The sequence below is a fragment of the Rhineura floridana genome, chromosome 2 (assembly GCF_030035675.1).
Source record: "Rhineura floridana isolate rRhiFlo1 chromosome 2, rRhiFlo1.hap2, whole genome shotgun sequence".
NCBI classification, from domain to species: Eukaryota; Metazoa; Chordata; class Lepidosauria; order Squamata; family Rhineuridae; genus Rhineura; species Rhineura floridana.
Window position 1 is genome coordinate 39,159,646 of NC_084481.1, and position 12,888 is coordinate 39,172,533.

The 12,888-nt window shown below is 41.4% G+C and overlaps 1 protein-coding gene across 16 annotated transcripts in view; it reads right to left on the bottom strand.

The window, feature by feature from the left end:
* OSBPL6 (oxysterol binding protein like 6) overlaps nt 1–12,888 on the bottom strand; it is a 167,815-nt gene that overhangs the window by 49,995 nt on the left and 104,932 nt on the right. For 11 of the 16 annotated variants that reach the window (XM_061608356.1, XM_061608354.1, XM_061608349.1 and 8 more), the window contains 7 exons: nt 12,278–12,331; nt 10,567–10,680; nt 10,292–10,462; nt 9,816–9,948; nt 6,149–6,252; nt 5,466–5,552; nt 1,054–1,128 (listed from right to left, as the gene is read on the bottom strand). In XM_061608356.1, coding sequence (XP_061464340.1) covers nt 1,054–1,128; nt 5,466–5,552; nt 6,149–6,252; nt 9,816–9,948; nt 10,292–10,462; nt 10,567–10,680; nt 12,278–12,331 — 738 coding nt within the window. The remainder of the gene's footprint in view (nt 1–1,053; nt 1,129–5,465; nt 5,553–6,148; nt 6,253–9,815; nt 9,949–10,291; nt 10,463–10,566; nt 10,681–12,277; nt 12,332–12,888) is intronic. The other 5 variants (XM_061608359.1, XM_061608361.1, XM_061608362.1 and 2 more) reach the window with 3 other exon arrangements.

The following is a 12,888-nucleotide window of genomic DNA, read 5'->3' on the forward strand; positions in this document are numbered from 1 at the left end:
CTCGGCCACCATCTTGATTGATGGCAACCCTGCACGCACTGCAAAAAACAACAGAGAGAAAGGTAGGTGAAGCGGGGGGATGGTGGGAGGCTCGGGTGGATCGCGGAAGGGGAACAGAGGGCCCCTCAGGGGCACCTGGAGCTCCGGGGCCCTCGGGCCAGTGCCCCACCTGGCTGCCCTTTAGAACCGGCCCTAGTTATTAGCCAAGCTCTCTGGAATGCTCTGCCAACAGAGATTCAGCAGGCACCTTCTGTTCTACCTTTTAAATACCTACTGAAGACCTTTCTTTTCCATTAGGCTTATGCAGGCAATTAAGATAATGTCCTTTGGCAGTAGTTGACCTTTGTTTTTACTGTACAGTTTATATTAGTTGTAATCAGCTTTGATGTTTTTTTAAATGAAATAGCAGTATACAAATATATTTATATATAAATAAATTGTCATTAATCTCACCATACAGAAGCATGTGCAACCAGATTAATTACAGTCATTGGGTTTTTTGAAGAGTTCTTGGCGTAAGATCTCCAAAAATACCACACTGTAAAAAAGCAGTAGTGAGACTGCTTTTAATCAACAGGATAGACGTGAGACCAGAGAGAACTTCTGTTAACCCTTTTGCGCATCCTTAAGGTGCACCATACATACAAAAAACACAGAATTGGCTCAGAGAGTAGTATCCAAAGTAGTTACACACATAGATACACACACACACAAACACACACACACATCTAGCTAAACATACACATTTTAAAGACTCATTTGTTAACCATGTGGGTTCAGTTCTCTCCCAGTGAAATCAATTAGACCTGAAAGTGTTTAAATTTCTCTAATTTTTGTACAATATTTTTTAAAAAACACTTATTTGGTTGTACTGCAAACATGTTCAAGTGAGAGGGCAGAGCTGGCCTTGTAACCTCACCACCCTCATGCTCCCCAACTGTCACAAGCACCTGAAGTGCTGTTCAAGCTCTCAGCATCGCCAGCACACAGTCATCCATGTGTACAGTTTCCCACTTTAAAACTGTAGGTGCCTTGACTGTTAAGTCCACTCACTGTTGTAGCCACTGCTGCTGCTAGTCTCTGGCGGCGCCGTGGAGTACTGAACTGGCCCTTCAGCGCTGTCCCTTCCTGACAGTGAACAGGAAAAGAACAGGGAAGCAGAAAGAAGGGGAAAGGATTGTGGGACTCAAGAAGGTGAAAGACGGTCAGAGAAAGGAGGAGGAGGTTCTGCAACCGCCTCATTTCTACAAAGGGGAAGTTTCCATAATTCTATGCGAGCTGAAATGCAGGCTGCCTTAATCTGCACTGTAACTAAATGGGAGGAAATGGGAGTCATACAGCTGTTCCACTATGTGTTCCCCTCATCCCCAGTTAGCCCATGATAAGCTGTATGAAGTTTGGGTGTTTTTTTTACTTAGTTCATCATTCCCTGACTGGCAATTAGAAGGCAAGGTGAAGCAATTGGACAAACTGTGGCAACACCACACATCCAGCTGCAATGTGGCAACTCTTCTTTTGCACATACACAAACAGTAATTGTTCTTAATTGTTAGGGGTTTGGCATCCAATAGTATGGTCTAACTCCAATACTAAGTTATGCTTGGTTAAGGTCATTGAAATAAATGGATTTAACAATGCCTAACTCCGTGTTGGATTTAGGCCTATGCCTTTCTCATTCAAATAAGTGCAAGGTATATGATGAATTATTTACGTTTAAGATCTTCCTAATGGTATCTGATATATGTGAACTACAACTGAGTGTCTAAAGGGTATGTATGTTATTTGGCATGCAGACTTAAAACAAGAGGCTATGGAATGAAAAGACAGCGGGGAAAAATTCCATAATTTGGATACAGCTATTTACTTTATGCATTGTAGCAGAAATCACCTGGAATGCTGCTCTCTCAGCATGTGAGCCTACCAGAATTTGGAAGCTTACTAAAGAAAGTATGCACATGTCTAGTCTAAAGGTGTTTAGGAACTAAATATTTCTCTGTGTAAAACTTCATGCCACCTGAGGTTGCATCTCTTCTGGCTTGCATGGTACTAGTTTCATCCCAACTAGTTATTTTCTACATTCAACTCTGCTTCTGCATGTTTTTGAATGATTAGCCTGTTAGTTCATTTCCTTTGAAACATATTCTTCAATATTCCCAAAACAACGTCAAGGACTGCAGACGAATACTTATTTAAATCACTGTCTGCAGGCTACACCTTCCAAAAGGAGTGAGTAACTGATAACAGTCCCTCAACATGTTATTTTAAAAAATGAATGCCACTCCAGAGCACTCAGCAAGCAGTTTCACAAAGTTACAACCAACTTATTTTTTTACGTCTTCATTGGTTTTCTTGAAGGCAACCACACAACTTTGTATGCTCATGGACAAATGGTTATGTGGGACAGGGTATGCACCATATTCCCACACCCACTGGTAAACTTTGAAAATGTCCCTCATTTCAGGCTTGTTGTGAGTCATTCTTTTCTCAGGCCAGGAGGGGGGGAGCAAGTCTAAGGTTTGCTTAAAGCCTCACCCCCCATGCTCCCTGCCCCACTCTTTCAAGCTGTCCCTCAATTAAAAGAGGGGAACAGATAGGATTTCTGGGAGATCCCAGGTGCAGGTAAACCTGATATTGTACTTTTTATAATAAAAAGATAGTACTTTTTATTCAAAAAGAACAGTGCGGGAAAAATATAGAGCCATAGACTCCCTCCCTCACTCCTGGGTTGAGAAGCTCAGTGTAAACAGGCACTTCACTATCACTTCTTGTGAGCCACACAAGAGAAACAAAGCATCATGTATAACAGTGAAAAACATGTTCACAGGCTGCATATACCATTTTTTTTCACATGGCTTCCAAGCCTTCAAATGAATTGCACTAAAACAAACACAAACATTAACAAATCACAATGGTCTTGTGAAGTCAACATGTGAATTCATGAAGCAGAGATAATGAAATTAGAATTTGGTTGCAGGCTTTCCTGGCCAGTCCCCACCTCCCTCAAATTATTAGTGCTCCTTTGAAAAAAATATATATGAGAGACAAGTTTAAAATTCTAGCAACCTTACAAGGATCTAGTAAGAACTAATGAAGACTATGTATTCTCCAAAAATGCTATTGATTTATATATAAACATGACAAGATTTACGAACCTTACAATATGAAAGATGCAATTTTATTTTTTAAGATGTTGCAACATTTCTTCTCATCACCTCTTATTTTCTTAATTTTTCTAGTTGTATCAGAAAGCAGTTAACATAACTGTTGACTGCCTGTGCAAAATCTGTGTTATAATTTTCAAAGCATAAGGTAGCAATCCAGGAGTTTGTGGATCATCTGCACACCTATCTGGATTAAAGCCTATGTGTGAGAAAATTATTTGAAAAAGGTCAGAAGGCAGACTGACCAGCTTCTTGTTTTAGATCTGAAGCGGGGACGTTGCTGGACTATAACTTCCATCAGCTGTAGCCAACATGTTCAATGGACCAGGATGATGGGAGCTGTAGTCCAATAACATCTGGAGGGCCACAGGTTCCCCAGTGATGGTTGAGAGAGTTTCAGAAATCCTGAAATATTTTGTGAAAATTGCCTCTCAAGAAAGTCATTCTTTTGTTACAACCAGAGGAGGTGGGGGGGTATTTTATGAGTAAAGTCTGGTAAAACTGGACCATGACATCTCAGGCCCTTAATTCAACGAAGTGTTTTCAGGCTGTTCTATCCTGTCTTCCCCCAAGATAACTGTGTTTGTGTTTCAGTCGCAAGCTATTAGAAACATAGACCCCTCCACTAAAAAAAATAGAAAGAAAAAGAAAATATTATTTCACAAAACAGTCTGCATCTAGTTAGCACTTCAGACAACAGACACTAATAGCAATGTAACAGAAACAAGTGTTATATTAAAAAAAGGAAAGCACAGCACAAAAACAAGCACAAAGATTGTTTGAAGATGTTACGTAGTCTATAAGCTGAATAAAAGGACTTGATTTGTCAGGCGTACTTAAAAAAAAAAGCACTGGTTTCTTATTCCAGAAAATGTTATCCCAATAGAATACTACAGATATTACTCCATATTATACCACAGACATACAGTTTCTCTTCGTTTTGATTTGCCTTTTGGCAACCAATCATCCTGACTAACATATAATCAGGGGGTGGATAGTTTCCCATCCCCATTCACTCAGCTGAGCTCCTTGACACACACACCTCTTCTTTTGCCCTCCGTTACGAGAACCATGGAAGAGACAGGCAAGCAGGAACTGCCTCTACTGCATTCAACCTGCTGGACAAATTGTGACCCCGCCTCCCCTGTTTCTCTCAAGTAGAAGGTGAGACAGAAGCAGAACATGAGAAGAAGTAAGACAGAAAGAAGAGCAGAAGCTAGCTTATCTGTGTTTTCCAGGCAAAGGCATACTGCTTTCTCTTCTTGTCCCTCTCCTACAGAGCTCAACCCTCTTTCATCCTTCCAAACAGAACCCTATATATGTTGGTCCTTCTAGTGATTCTGCTAAAGGAAATGGCCTGTCATGTGGTGACTTGAGATAAGGCCTTCTCTGTGGTGATGCCCCACATGTGGACCTCCCTCCCTTTGGAGGTGTCAATCTGCCTCATTACTGAGCTTTCGTCCAGGCCTTTGGTGATATGGCTGTTTGGTTGGATCATCTATATAGTTCTTATTATTTGCTATACTGACATGAAGAGTTGTAAACAGTTTTATCTATGTTTAACATTAAATGGTTTTATTGGTTTTTAAAAATTGTTTTATTACTATATTGTGAACTGCCCTGTGATTCAACTGGATGAAGAGTGGCCTATAAATGAATCAATAAATAAGAGGGCAATCCCAAAGAATCCCAAAGAATCTTCAAATGCTTTCCTTACTCTACCAGAGAACAGAGTAATATCTTTCTGAAAATGTGTTTGCAGAGCAGGATAGACACATATGCTCATCATGATTTAAACTGCACACATGGCTTCCCTAGAAAAGTTATCTAGGAAATCTTTGCAAACACAACTGCATAACTAGTTGTACTTTTGTAAGAGGACAAGTTATGTATTTGCAAGAGGATGTTTTTCAAAATGCTGCCCCCTCGGCTGCCATTCTAATACTGCTGTATGGCAAACTGTCTGAAACTGAGAAGACTTTTTCAGTTTGTGATATGGCATGACGGTCTTCAAGTAAAAAAAAAAGAGTAAAAAATCAGATTTGGCAAGCTGAGTGCTAGCACACACAAAAAATAATTATTTGAATCCCAGCCAGTAATTTCTTTTCCCAATGTCCAACTTTTCTTTCTGTCCTTTTCTTTCTTTATATGAAAATCCTTCATGTTAATTTCTAGAGCATCAGGCCTTGTTCTTCAAATGAAATGCTTTCAAGAATGAAGAAGCCAGTGCTTCAAAATCAGCTGCATCATTCTATAAATGGTTAATCTAAAATTAGGGTGAACAGGCAAACATGAACTCAGTACCTGAAGCTGTATTTTAGCATCTTTGCTGACACTTTTTGTTCTCCATCTTCTTGTGACACGCTTGTCTTTCTTATCTACACAATTAGCCTACGTCATAAAATAGTTAAAAGCAACAAAGCACTGTATTAAAGCTCATACAATTGACAGAGACAGTATTGCAAAAGTTAATAATAAGAATCTTAGCATTAGCTTTCAGCAAATAAAAATATGGTAAGAATGCTAACCTACGCTCTACAAGCAAAGCAAAGAGCGTGCCCATTTAAGACAAATTTAAAAGCAAACATTAGAATAATTCTAATGTCACTTTCTCTAGAATTTTCTGCCTCAATGCAATGAAATCAGGGTTTCATCCCCCATCCCACGTGATAGTCCAACTCCTTAACAAGAAACAAAAACAAAAAACTGAATATTAAATTGCTGGACCAAAGTATCCAAATTAAGTATGCTTATGAAAATTCGTACTGGTTGCATTATTTATAGTCCTCACAGCATCTTGAGTATGACAACAGGTAATTCTGCACATGCTTAAATCTTTCCTAATTGACCAGAGTTTCTAAACTTGATAAAACTACGCCTATTTGCAGGGTGACAGATGGTATCCTCCAGCAACCATTTTTTCAAATACAAAGTATATGTTGTGTACAATCATCATTATTTAATCTGGATTTTAAAAACAAAGTTACCTGCATATCCGTGAAATTTGGGGCTGACTGAGTTCTCTGAAGTATTTCTAAGTTTTGAAGAATTTTACTGAGTTCCACAAGGTTTGACTGGCAGTGCGCAAGGTCTGACACAAATTTAAAAAAATACATTAGTTACCTTCCTTAAGATTTTATTTTGCTAGGGTATCACAAACCTTATATGGGAGTACATTATCTATATAGCAGCAAAATCACTCTGCTTGATGTAGAACATATAAAACTTTTAGCTACATTTCTCATAAGGTAATAAAAGAGGAACTGAATGTGCGATTCTTACACTTTTAACCTTCTTAATCCAGGACTAGCCAGCACGGTGCCTTCCAGATGTTGAACTACAACTTGTCAGCCCCAGCAAACACAACCAATGGTCAGGGACAATGGGGAATGTAGTCCAATGACATCTGCAGAGCACTATGTAGGATATCAATGATAAGTTACAGGCCAAAAATTGAGACAAGCTCAGTTCCTAACTTCAAGTTTCAGATGCCACCACTAATCTCTTGATTAATAGGTGAATCAGAAGTCTGAGATACAATTCCTGATGAGGGACAGTTAGGTGATAAATCAATATGGGTAGCCTAATTATTCCCAACTAATTGCAGTCAGGACCTCTTCTGTTTAAAGAGGAGGAGTTTTATAATAATATGCAGCATGTAAGGATGGGCAAGAAATCAAATAAAAACACTCTAAAACATCTTTAAAACATATTAAAACAAAGCATCTTTAAAACATTAGAACAAAGCATATTTAAAAACATATTAAAACAAAACATTTTTTTAAGAAAAAGTTTTTAAAGCATCTAAAATGGACCATTGGTCTCACCTGAAGTGTGATTTTCATAGGAGGAATCCCATCATGCTGGATTATAGCTCGTCCTATCGTCCGAAGGCAAGAATGTTTCTGAAGTCAAGACTAGGATGTCAGGCCCCTCCCACTCTCCAGTTCATTCTTGCCTTCGTCCGTGCAAGATCTATAGCTAGGTAAGTCTTTCGTTTGGTGTGATAGAGGGTGGAGTTTTGTGTGCGTTTGCCATCTCGTTCCTTCCCTCTGTCCTGTCCTTACCACTGTTTGTGTGTCAATTTCCTTGTTAATTTCTCCTCCTTGCTGGGTGTGTGTGTTTTATCCCCAGCAACAGAGACCGCAGCTGCGGTCTGTCGCCTCAGCGGCGGACGCGGCTTGGCCAGGAGCTGCGGCTGCAGCCTCCGACCCCCTTTTTTCTCTACCGATCCTCCCTTTGTGCCCTGACGATTGGGAGCCTGCGGTTGCGGCTCCTTTCGTCTTTGATTTTTACGGGTGGCGCTTTAGTTCCCCGTCTGGAGCCTGTGCCTGCGGCTCTTTGCCTTCCCCTTTTTGGCAGCTCCTCTTGCTTGGGCTGCCTTGCTCCTCGTCTGCGGCACTTTGTTTCTGCCCTAGACAGCCCTCTCAGCCCGCGGCTGCGCTTTGCCTGTTGGTCGATTTTTCTTCGGCTACGGGAGTTCACAGGCTGTACTGCCTCCCTTACGGAGTTTTTTCTAGCATTTTTCCACCAGCCGCGATTACGTTGTTCAGTCCCGCGGCCGTATTCTACCGTGGCAGCTCTCTCTATTTTTACAGTTAAAATTTCAGACGCCATTCTTTTCTGCCCGCCATTACTCATTACGTTTTTTAACAGTTGTTGCTGGGCAAAATAAACGTCATTCTTGTTCGATTTTCTCGCTTTTTCTACGGGCGCCATTTTAATGGCCGTTTCTTCCCGTTCTCTCTGAGAGCCCATTAGCATTGCAAAGGGGAGGGTTTTTCTCTCTCACGGGCTGGAGTTAGCGGGATCCAGTTTTTTGTCAAGCTCCCTGTGTGTAATCAGCTCCCTGTGTATGTGCTGTTCTGGCAGCCCCACAGCATGATTTACATAGCTTTCTCTCTGCTACTGCTGCTGCCTCTTGCGACTATTTGAATACTGCAACTGCTTGAAGCTGTTGATACTATACCAAAACTGTTTGAACTGTGCATTCTGCCCCATCCGTGGCCATGTACAAAGACTGTCCATACTATACAAAAGCTACTGGACCTGTACAAAGCCTGTTATTGCTGCAACTGATACCTAGTGTGCAAGGTGTTGATACCACATAAACCCTGTCTGGACTGTACATTCTGCCCCATCCGTGGCCGTGTACCAAGGCTGTTGATATTATGCAAAGCTGTTTGAAATGTAAATTCTGCCCCATCCGTGGCCATGTACCAAGGCTGTTGATACTATACCAGGCTGTTTGAACTGTACATTCTGCCCCATCTGTGGCCGTGTACCAAGGCTGTTGATAATATACAAAGCCATTTGAACTGTACATTCTGCCCCATCCGTGGCCGTGTACCAAGCTGTTGATACTATATAAGGTTGTTTGAACTGTACATTCTGCCCCATCCGTGGCCGTGTACCAAGGCTGTTGATACTATACAAAGCTGTTTGAACTGTACGTTCTGCACCCGTGGCCGTGTACCAAGGCTACTGATACCACGCAAAGCTGTTTGAACTGTACATTCTGCCCCATCCGTGGCCGTGTACCAGAGCTGTTGATACTGTGCAAAGCTGTGCAAATATTATATTCTGCTCCATACTGTCCCACACCTACGGATACTGTGCCAAGATATCTGGACGTGCATTCTGGTCGTGTACTAAGACTATTCATAGTGTACATTCTGCCCCATCGTGGCAGTGTACTTAGCCATCAGCCAGTGCATTCTGCCCCAGTCGTGTGCCGTGTACTGAGCCTGTTCGGGTCTGTACATTCTGCCCCATCGTGGCAGTGTACTGATACCCATAGAAAATATAAGATGGCGGAACAGTGCATTCTGCCCCATCGTGGCAGTGTACTGCTACCCTTAATAATTATATGATGGCAGAACAGCCAGAGACAACCCAGGCAACCTTACAAAGCTGTTTGGACTTTACATTCTGCTCCATCCCATCTGTGGCCGTGTACTAAGCCTGTTCATAGTGTACATTCTGCCCCATCGTGGCAGTGTACTTAGCCATCAGCCAGTGCATTTTTTAAAGCATCTAAAAAAGTAATTCCATCACAGACGCAGACTGAGAGAAGGATTCAGTTTGCATTTCAAACCAAATGTATCAAATTCGCACTTTCCAAAACAATGTAAGCGAAACATAGCCATCCTATGAAATTCAATTATTCAAATTTTGCAATGCAGTTTGCCAATCAGTGTTCACAAAAACACTCCTCCACGAAGCTGCTGTGACATCTTGGTGGAATCCAGCCTCAGAGCAGCCTGTCCCTACAAGCACAAGAAGTTGGCCATCCATGCTCTAGACCAATCTCAGCATACTGTATGAGCAACAGATAGATTTTTAAAAATTGATCAGGAATCCTCATTATAAAATAATAGCTCCCAGAAACCTTGGTATATGCTAGATAGACATAGATAAAAGGCTAGTGTCAAACAACTTGAACCTCCAGTTTTAACTTGAAAGCCACCATTAATAGGATGCCTTGTGACCATAAATCCCAAATTTGATTTGCACTGAGATAGTACCCCTTGGTTCCTGTGGGCCCAGAATTGTACACTAAATGGGAAATATCTGTTAGCTAGCAGTGGAGGGTCTATAAATTGAAGGAAACTATGGATTACTCTCAGGAAAGCGGTATGATTAGGGACTGACCTTCTGCACACCTGTCCATCTCCTCAGAGTCTTGCAACCAAGCAACTACTTTACTTTGGCCAGTGGTGTACGTCGCAGGAAGGCTGTTACTGCAGGAGACAGATGATTGCCATGGGAAGTTGTTCTGTGAGACCTAAAGAAAAAAAGCCAGAAAATTATATTACTGAATACCGGGAGGAAAATGCCCTATGATAAAAAAAATTAAAATAAACAAGGGGCAAATAATATTTCCTCTTGAAAGGAGGCACATATGTACTGGGAACTCTAGTCTAAATAAAAGCTAGGAACAAACAATTCAGTAAATGTGGCAAAATCAGGAAGTCTTCAGTTATACATCTTCCTCTGCTCTTTGTTAGTGCTGCCTGTAATGGCACAGATTTTTTAATTGAGGACAATGGCTAGGAAATGCAATGAATTATTTAACAAATATATGCACTTCAAGATGGGAGATCTTCCAGATGAGGGACATTGTATACCTTAGCCTCCAGAACAGCAACATTAGCAGCTGGTGAAGACTCAGTGGTCGAAGTTGAAGGGAATATGTGGAAGCTAGCATCTCGTGGTGATCGTACAATCTCATTCTGACGATATAACCTGTGGTGGCGCAGCTTTGATACCCAAGCATCAAATGAGTCCTGGGATTTCACCTAGTGAAAGAGTCAGTGTGAACGTAGAGTTCAGTAATAGTATTTGACTTCCATCATGCTACATGACTCTTTCAAGTGGAAAAAAAATTATGGCAACTTCTTACTTTCAAATGGTAAATATGCTCTTCAGTGTCAAGGTCTATCCTACGAGCTTTCTTTTTAATTGACATAACTGATAAACCAACATCTATGCTCCCATGGACCTTTCCTTTCTGAGTCTGAAAAATAAAGAGAAAACACTGTCAATGAATTAGGAAAAATAAGGTCATTTAATTACCCTTTATGGTGACTAATGGAAAACAATATATTGTTTACTAGTTCAGAAACATCTCAAAATATTATTTATTTTACTTGTGGAGGCAGAGAAAGCTGGGAGTACAAATAAAAAGCATATTTTTTATGGAAAGGGCACCCTGAAGCTGGGAATACATTGTCCTTTGTTTTCCCCAAGACTTGTAGGTTGAGATGCATCAAAAATATGGAGTAAGAAGCTTTGTAAACTACTTTAAGACAGACAGGACAGATTTTTAAAGGAGAGAATTCATTTAAAAAAAACCTCTGAGGCCAGGATTCAAATAAGGAAATATCGATATTGTGAAGGAAATATCAAAACTTTAAAAAGAAATATTGATCATTCCTACAATCAATGTTTTAGAGACAGATTTTTTTTTTTTTTTTTAAAAGTCAGTTTTCAATAATAGCCTCAGAAATTCACTACATTAAAATCCGATCTTCAGTGACTGAGAATAAGCACATTAATGGAAATTTTGGTACCAAATCCAAATTGGAAATGATTCTATCACATCTCCAAATCCCAACATGGAAATAAGACACAGGTGTCTCTGAAATTCAGAAAAGGCGGAAGAAGCATGAGCTCCTCTGCACAGCTCAGAGCTGGCTAGGCAAAACACATAGGCCTTCTCTGTAGGTACCAGAGAGCTCAGAGGAAGGGACGGATTGGTGGCAAACACAAATAGTGGCTAGTTACTAAATGACACCTTGTGACAAACCCACAAACAACATTAAAGGCAAAACAAACAAAGTGGGGGAAGTGCATGTCATCAGAGGAGGATTGCAGTTCTTCTCCACAAGAACAGATATCCCTAGGCATCTACTCCTATTAAGAGCCCTGGGCTCCTACTGGAAGGAAGGGCGGGATATAAATCTAATAAATAAATAATAAGAGTGAGAAGTAGCATTCCATGCTAGTCCTGCTCAGAGTAGACCTACTGAAGTTAATCGACACGACTAACAGAACAATCCAAATAACTGGGGCCGGCAGAGGAGGAGTTGGCGGAAAGTCCTGCAGGATCCTCCTCCTGCTCAGGAGCCGCCGGCCTGGCTGAACATCGGCTCCGCAGGGAGCCACACGCATGAACCGGCCAGGAAGCACCGGCTCCCACGAACAGGCCTCCCAGGGAGTGTGCTCCTCATAGGCCACCAAGGGAATTTTTTTACCTTTTGGCCAGCGGAGATTCCAGATGGATCAGGACCCAGGGGAGGGCTCTGTATGTGAGGAGAATCTCATTCAAGTCCACACACACACCCTGCAATGCTCCATTCACCGGGCTGACCATTTCTGGGAGAACCCCTCAGCTGTGGCAGAGGGCTGCTGCTGGTGGAGGCTGGCGGCACCAGGAACCTGCCAGCACATCCAACTCCCCCCAGCCTGGCGGAAAGGTGAGCTGGACCATGCTCTACCTTGGGATCATCAATGAGTCTCCTCCAAGTAGGACTTACCTGAATACAATCCTGAATGTTTAAGTGATATAACAAACAACTCCCAACTGTAAAAATTGCTCCAGGATTACTTACATCAATTGGTGACTTCGAATATTTCAACATTCCGTTATCCAGGACAAAAAAGCGCTGCAGAAAAACAATTTTTAACCAATCACATAAAATATGGAATATGTACAACAATATACCTAATGAAAATTCCCCATGATTGCTGAATAACTAGCACACAGCAGAAATAACGTTGACAAGACATCTTGCTTCCATTTGCTTTGGCAGCAGTTAATTGTAATAGTAATAGCATATATGTAGTACTTTTTCAGTGTTCAAAGCACTCCTTGTATGTATTACCTCAATATTCTTTACAACAAACTTATCAAGGTAAACCATTATCATTATCCCCATGCTGCAAAGGGATGTCTGGGACATAAAAGGAGTGAGTTCATGGCTATGAAATTTGATTTACGGACTTCCCAGCTCACACTCCCAGGGAGCAATCCAAACCCAAGATCAACCAGGATGACTGGAGTTTGGAATAGGCGGATCTCTAGCTAAGCTCGGGCTAAACTGGGACTATGCCAGCTGAAGTCCCAACGTAAGTTCTCCATCCAGGCACAGCTGAAGCTGGGCTAAGTTCCCCAAAAGGGGCGTTCTGGGGAAACGGCAGAGCGACATGTATGCCCATCCCA